The sequence below is a fragment of the Panthera pardus genome, unplaced genomic scaffold, assembly GCF_024362965.1.
Source record: "Panthera pardus isolate Hobbes unplaced genomic scaffold, ASM2436296v1 HiC_scaffold_16, whole genome shotgun sequence".
Lineage (NCBI taxonomy): Eukaryota > Metazoa > Chordata > Mammalia > Carnivora > Felidae > Panthera > Panthera pardus.
In genome coordinates this window covers 141,901,710-141,909,173 of record NW_026526721.1, presented here as the reverse complement: position 1 = coordinate 141,909,173, position 7,464 = coordinate 141,901,710, and the positions used below count along the sequence as shown (strand labels likewise).

At 40.9% G+C, this 7,464-nt stretch overlaps 1 protein-coding gene across 7 annotated transcripts in view; it reads right to left on the bottom strand.

Annotated features, from left to right (window-relative positions):
• Positions 1-1,675: 1,675 nt before the first annotated feature.
• LRRC3B (leucine rich repeat containing 3B) overlaps positions 1,676-7,464 on the bottom strand; it is a 110,945-nt gene continuing 105,156 nt past the window's right edge. For all 7 annotated transcript variants that reach the window (XM_053903868.1, XM_019422909.2, XM_053903867.1 and 4 more), the window contains one exon: positions 1,676-2,931. In XM_053903868.1, coding sequence (XP_053759843.1) covers positions 1,988-2,767 — 780 coding nt within the window. In that variant the 5' untranslated portion in view covers positions 2,768-2,931 and the 3' untranslated portion in view covers positions 1,676-1,987. The remainder of the gene's footprint in view (positions 2,932-7,464) is intronic.

The following is a 7,464-nucleotide window of genomic DNA, read 5'->3' as shown; positions in this document are numbered from 1 at the left end:
GCCAGTGTGGACTTGCCACATTGTTCTGAATGCTCTACTCCAGGTATCAGAGTGGCTGACCCTCATGACCCATGTCAGGAACCTCTTAAGAGACTATTGATATGGACAGGAACTGTGGTGCTTTCCAAGGGCAGGAATGTGATTCCTAGAGGCCCAAAGTTAACCTAATGTGGGCTGGAGAAGGCTCTGTGGGTCAAAACTGCAAAGGATCCAACCTTCCTACTTAAGCCCCACAAAAAGCCATTGTTGCTCATTACTGTGTTAATGAGACCATCACTTGGGAATCTGCAAGCCTCTTGATCTGGGGAACCAGCAACTTAGGCAGTAAAGTGAATGTAAAGCAATGCAGTACATTGGTTGAGAGGTCCGTGGGTTCTAAAATTGACTGGATTTCAGTATCTGCTGTACTTCTTATAAGGCCTAGTTTTCTAAATTAATTACTTACACTCTTGTGTCTCTGATACCTCATTCACAAAAGACTATCTCATAGGGTAATTACAAGGACTAATTAATACAACCCAAAGAAAGTACTTGGTGCGTTGTAAATGCTCCATAAATTCTATTAGTCATTCTTACTCCGGAGCCCAGAATTGAGATCCCCATGATAGGGCTCCAGCTTTGTCTTGCACTTTTCCCCGACACAGATTCCTTCATCCCAAATACCACCCTGCATTTTTACCGCTTTCCTCCCCCTGCTTCATCTACCTTCCTTGCCTGTATCACCATCTGATGAGATCCCACCCAAGTTCCAAGGGTTATCTGTAATGGCACCTTAAAACCAAAACGAAAACCAAAAACCAAACCCACAATTCCCTGCTCCAAGAACTGAATTAACTTTCTCCTATCTCAGAACAGTTTCAGGGACACAATATCTTGATATACTGGTACATACATCTGTCAAAACTTATGGAACCGTACCCTTAACATGGCCAATTTTCTGGCATGTAAATCATACCTCTCCAAACCAACCCAGTAGGAACATAATGAGAATGTCTCAGCCTTTGGAGAGAGGAACACTTGGTTCAAAGTCAAGTTCTAACACTTTCTACCTGGCACTTCGTTGGCCTTCTTTCACCTCAGTTTCCTCTTATGTAAATGGGGCAGTTGTTACATTCTCCTTTTGCAGTGAAGGTTTAGAGACCTAATGATAGTATAAAAATGCCTCGCACACTGTTGATGCTATATTACAGTCAGGACTTTCCTTTTCAGCATAGCTATTTCTATGTTTGTCACATACACCTGCCCACCAAAAGGTGATCTTCAGGACAGAATATGTGCTGTCCTTTTCTTGTCCATGTATCTGGCATAGAGTAAAAGCAGTGTGTTTAGCCAGATATAATATAATATAATATAATATAATATAATATAATTAATATAACAGCTAAACACACCAACTTTTAGATAGCGAACATCTAGCGGTATCCCAGCTGAAGCCTCTGCAGGATGCCGGAATGTGTGTTATCACTCGGGTTTGCTAAGGCTCAGTATTTTAAAGTCTGACAGACACTTTCCTTGCTCAGTCATTCAGCTATGGCTTCCCCGTGTCCAGTAGGACTTAATAACACATCTTTCACTATGATAATTCTTTAGGCTCATAAGGGTTGTCGATTTCTCTTGAAAGCAACGGAATGACTGTACTGTTTTCTGGACCAATAAGTCACTCTGTTTTCCATGGTTCAAAGTTAAGCTTTTATTTGGTTTTAAATTAAAAAAATAAATTTCATTATTAAATAGTGAGATGGATCTAACTTATGTCCAGATAGTAGCTTACTCAGGAATATACCACTGGGGGTACAATTAAGGGGTGGGACACCTAAACTAAAATTATCTGTTATGTTGTCATGTTTGTTAAAAGCTCGACAGTGGCATAATTCAAAAGAAAGGGAGATACAAAGTTTTAGATGTTTACAATGGATGGGAAAAGTAAACCACTTATTCTATTGCAACTGCAAACGAATTTCTTTCTCGGTGCCAGGCTGTTTGGACGCTATACCACAGTGCTAATGTCATCGGGCTCATCTGCTTTCTTCTGCCTGCTGGGCAGGGATTTCAAGTATTCAAGGTGTCTCCGGGCATCCTCCTGATTTTGCCTCACGTAATACACCACATATGAGATCACCATGGTGAACCAGCCAAACATGGTGACCAGCATGGCATAATCGGTAGTCTTTTTGGGGAGGTTACAAAGGTCAGCATCATTGGCAGCATTGAGGAATGGTCTCCCGGCGTGCTCATCCAACACAGAAGTCTTACAGATCACATTGTGGGCTGTCTCGTGGTTGGATGCCATGCTCCTCAGAACTTGCTGGAGAGTACAGTCGCAGTGCCAGGGGTTGTTGGCGATTCTGGCCCTGGCCTTCAGGTTATTGAAGGCATTTTTGTGCACGCTTTGAATCCGGTTGTCAGACAAGTCCAGAGTCTGCAAAGTTTCCGCTACTCCTTTGAAAGCATGCTCATCGATAAACTCAATGCCGTTTTTGGACAAGTTGAGAACTCTTAGTTGATGGAGGTCCTTAAAAATCTCATTGGGGATAGATGTGATCTGATTGGAGTCCAGATACAATAAGACTGTTTCAGGAGGAAGATCTCTAGGTATTTCCTTGAGATTTGCATTGCTACAGGTGACATTTAAACCCCCAGAGGAAGAACAGAGACAGCCCTTGGGACACATACTGGCTGAATGAAAGCACAGTATCATAAGAACAAAACTTTGTAGGAGGAGACACATGGAGAGGGAACGGGTTAACCACAGGTCTACCAGATTCATGCTGGAATGTCAGCATAATCACAAGCCCATTCCTCATTCACTCCGACAAGCAAGCGTGGCAACGGTTCCAGCCTTGTCCACACTGCTGATTTCCTTCTTGCTTATTTCAAAAGGTTGCAGCTAACACATGTGTCTCTTCATTATTCCTGTCCTTGCTTGGGTACCTAAAGGAAAGGGAAGCAGAGACAATTAGCTTTTTTTGCAGAGAGAGCAATTAAAAGTGCTCTCAGGCGCCTGGCATTCTATGTGGGCAGGAGAGGTAATTTCCATTGATACCACTGGGAGATGTCTGCATAATGGGAGTCTCCTGCTCAAATCCCAGGTGCTTGGGGAAAGGTCTGTCAATAAATGACATTTCCGAATCATGCTGCCTTGTTTTTAGTTGTGCAGAATTACAGCAAACAGCCTAGAATTCTGTCATCTCTACTAGTCCTCTCAACATCCTGAACCCCTTCTAAATTATATAGCAATAAAATTTAATTATGCCTTTCCTCCTTTCTACAGTTGCAGATGCATGAATGCAGTTTAGACCTCCTCTTGAGCAGCAATGAGAAATAACACTGATATTTCATGGTTAATGACCATAGATAGCAATAATTGTCATGGCTCCTGAATGGATGCTCAATTGGAATATTTTCTCTAAAGAAACATCTTGCTTGAATTAAGAAATGAATAAATGCATTCCAACCTTTACAACAAAATGTTGCTAGGGACTGATAGAACAGAATCCCCAAAAGGGTTGTCTCCCTGATTCTCTCTGTTTTCTAAACAACCTATCCCGTCCCCAATAGGTCTTCAAATATGACACACACCTCCAAGACTTTTTAAAATATAAGATAAGGACTAAAAAATATTAGCCTCTAAGACTTTCCCAATAGCTTATTTTTTTCTTTCCAATCATTATATGTATATATTATTGCTGAAATGTATATATATACATATACATGATAAATTATATATATATAATAAATTACATATATAATAAATACACAGTAAAACCTTGGATTGCAAGTGACTTGCTCTCCGAGTGTTCTGCAAGATGAACAAACATTTCTAATAAATTTTAACTTGATAAACGAGTGATGTCTTGCAATACCAGTGGTACATGACACCGAATGTCATATCACAACGGAGGCAACGGTTCTTGAAATTCACTTTGATATACAAGTGCTTTGGATTACATGTATGTTTCCAGAATGAATTATGCTTGAAAACCAAGGTTTTGCTGTATATATATAATATTGTTGGAGGGGGCTTCTGAAATGTAATTAAGTGATATTTTAATATTAAGTAATATAAGTAAGGATACAAGCTTACTCAGGAACAGAAATGAGAATATTAAGTGAACCCTCAAAACTCTTTTCTCATATAGAGAGGACAGGCATCTTTGGGACCAGTTCACAGAGGAAGCGAGTGGATTTTGGAGAGATTATGTGATTCGCCCAAGGTTATAGCTCGTAGGTGGCAGAGACAGGACTCACGCCAAAGGCTTTATTCCGACTTATTAATCTCCTAACACTCTCTACTACCCCTACAATGCTCTCCCAACATTATCTGCTCTATAAAGACAGTTGGGATCAAGGAAGCATTGCTTGTGGTGACTTCTGATGCTGTTAGGTTGAAGCTCAACCCCAAATTCAGTACCCCATGGAGCTCGATGTCTGATTTCAGAGTGTCCTCTCTCAGGATGTGAGAAACAAGGGGAATATTCCTTCCTCTTACCACAGTGAGTAATAAATGACTTTCTGCATGAGCAACAAATGAGTCTCTGCAAACTTATCTTTTCTAAAGATCCCAGATGGATAAATACAGGGGGAAATGACTCCAAATGTTACCAAACTCACAGAAGAGAAGATTAATGTGAGCTGAAAACATAATGAATGGGGTTGTTAATCATGGAAAAAATGAGATTAGCACTAGCAGAATGCAGTGGATGTGCTTTTGGAATCCTGAGTCCCTTAAATGCCAGAGAATGCTAAAGAAGGACCTCTAGGCTTACTGAGCCATCCATCAATAGCTCATTTCATTTGCAGTGAGTTTCCCTCCCTTCCATGTTTTCCTTGAAAACTGCATTGCACGACATTTGGGACTCTAGTGATTGTCTAGATGGGAGAGAGGAAAAAATAAGCAGGTGTGGATGGGAGGGCATTCAGAGAGAAAGGAGGGTGGCAGAAGGATAAGATAAAGGATGTTAGGAGAAAGGCATGAGAAGGACACAGGAGATGGGGGACATGAACGTGATTAGAGAACATGAAAAAAGTCTACGCGATCAACCAACTCCCATCAACTGAGGCTGTACAACCAGCCTAAATCCTGCTGAAAGGTGGGAAGGCTTCTCTGGCAGACCCTCCACATCTCTCCAGAGACTGATTAAGAGTCTACCTGAAGAAAAGCGTTCACCAAGTTAGACCGTAAGTTCCATGAGGGCAGGGGCTTGTTTCTGCCTCGTGCGGAAACAACAGCAAACAATTAAAAAGTGCAAAGTGTAATTAAAAAGTACACTGGCGTGTATCCCAGCTTCAATCCTTATTAGCACTGTGTTCCTGGGCAAGTTATTTAACCTCTCTAAGCCTTATTTTCCTTATCTTTGAATAGAAATGATAAAAGAACACAATTACAAAGTTGATTTGAGAATTATGTGGGATAATCCACATAAAGCATTTAGCCCAATGTCTAATAGGTAGTAAGAGCTCCATACTTGTTAGCTACGGTTACTGCTATTATCCCAGATACGTTCCCAAATGCTAGCATAGTGCTTGACATGTAGTAAGGGCTATACAAACATCTATTGTATGAATGATCGAATAACATATTGAAGCATATAGCTTTACTTTTTCTTCCCTAAGATAATTATTTTTATTTTTAATATAAATATTGGCTCTTCCAATGTCTATTGGTTTTACATGTCAACATGGTGGTCTTTGGAAAAATCATGAGCGCAGGCTCCTAGCTGATGAAAGGAAGAATGGAGCTTTTCCGGGAGGCTTCTTGAGACTTAATCTTGGTTTCTCCAGGATGATCGGTCCAATAGTCATGGTAACAGACAAGAAATGATGAGAACACATCTTGAGTTTTCAACAACAGAATGAAATACCTCTTGAGATGGAATCCAATGAAATGGTTTCACCTTGAAACCTTGAAATGGTCCACCTATACACTGAATAGAACGCCTATTAGGAATACAAATACAGAGTATCTCTTGCACTCAGAGATGCTGGGCTCAAACTAAGTATTTCATTTTCTTCCTGTCATGTTGGAGAAAAGGGAAACAAAAGCTCTGGGACTGGCTAGATTACTTGGCTGCTATGACTCAGCCTCTAGTGCTCCCATGCTCAGCCAGGACAAAGTGACAAGAGATGCAAGGAGTAGAGAATTGAGCCCTTGGATGTCTAGGAAGCAGACAGCAGGGGCCAGAGTTATTGAGTCAAGGTCATCTTCAGCAGGGAAGATGGAAGAATGGCCTCTCCACTCTAATATGCCGAATTACTATTTTCCAAAACCAGCTTGACATTGTCTTAAATTGCTGGAGAGGTCAAAAGAGGTTCTTGGAAAAGAAAGACATGGGAGGTGTGCCTCACAGTGAAAAACATAGGTATTCTTCTGACATCAGCTACCACCCAGCAGAGTATAAAGCTAAGGAGCAGCTCAAAAACTTAAAACTCCCTCCTGCTCTATTTCCAGCCAGGTCTACCCAAATATGCGAAGCAGCAAACACAATATCCTGCTAGAAAAAATAGAGTGTCTCCTTTCTAACTTCAGGAGGAGTATGTAGAACACCAGAGAAGGGCTGGGGTCACACTGGTGATGGCAAGAATAGAAGCAGCATCACTGCCTGTCCTCCTGATAAGGAACAAGACCCGATAAAGGGACAGAGCAAATTAAACAGTGCGTTCTCTACCTCTTGACTCCCCCCTGCATTTCTCAACTCATCATACTACCCTATCTTCATTCCCTTTAAATATGTCTGGGGCAGTCAGGAAGCTACTGTATTTTTGGAATGTGGTATTTAGGTATGAGCTGTGCTCCCAAAGGGGGCCATTTTATCCCTGGACCCATGCCTTGCCCACATTTCCCCATCACACAGGTCTCCAAGGTCCAACAATTAATGCCCGGATTGGGTAGTAACTATCAAATGTTTCCAGAAGAAAAAAAAAGTGTATTTAGCAAACTGCCTGAGAAGACAGATCTTTCAGTGGTTAACAACTCTATCTTGCTTCCTATTCCTTTCTTCTCATCATTAGGGGATAGATACTCAGGGACACTCAGGGCTTCAAACCCAAAGCTTTCATTAACTCTTCTAAGATCAGTGAGCACACCAATTCAAGAAGAAATAACAGACCGATTTCTCCCAATTTCTTTCCATGTAACACTGCTACCAACAAGGATCTGATTAAAGAGCACAATACAGCAACACAGGAAGGCCCTTTGATTCGGGCTGGGGGTGGGGTGGGTGGGTGGGTTCATTAATTTTCAAATTAATGAAAAAAGAAAAAAAAAACCTCATAAGTTTAAGTACTTAAAATTAAAACTTCCATAGGGCAAAAGTAAGACCATACACAAAATGAAAGGGCAGATGCTAAAACAAAGGGTTGATTTCTTTAATATACAAGACATTCTTACCAAGGGATAAGAAACTGATCCAACAGAAAAATAGGACAGAAAAACAATATATATGAATGACCAAAAAAATCCTATGA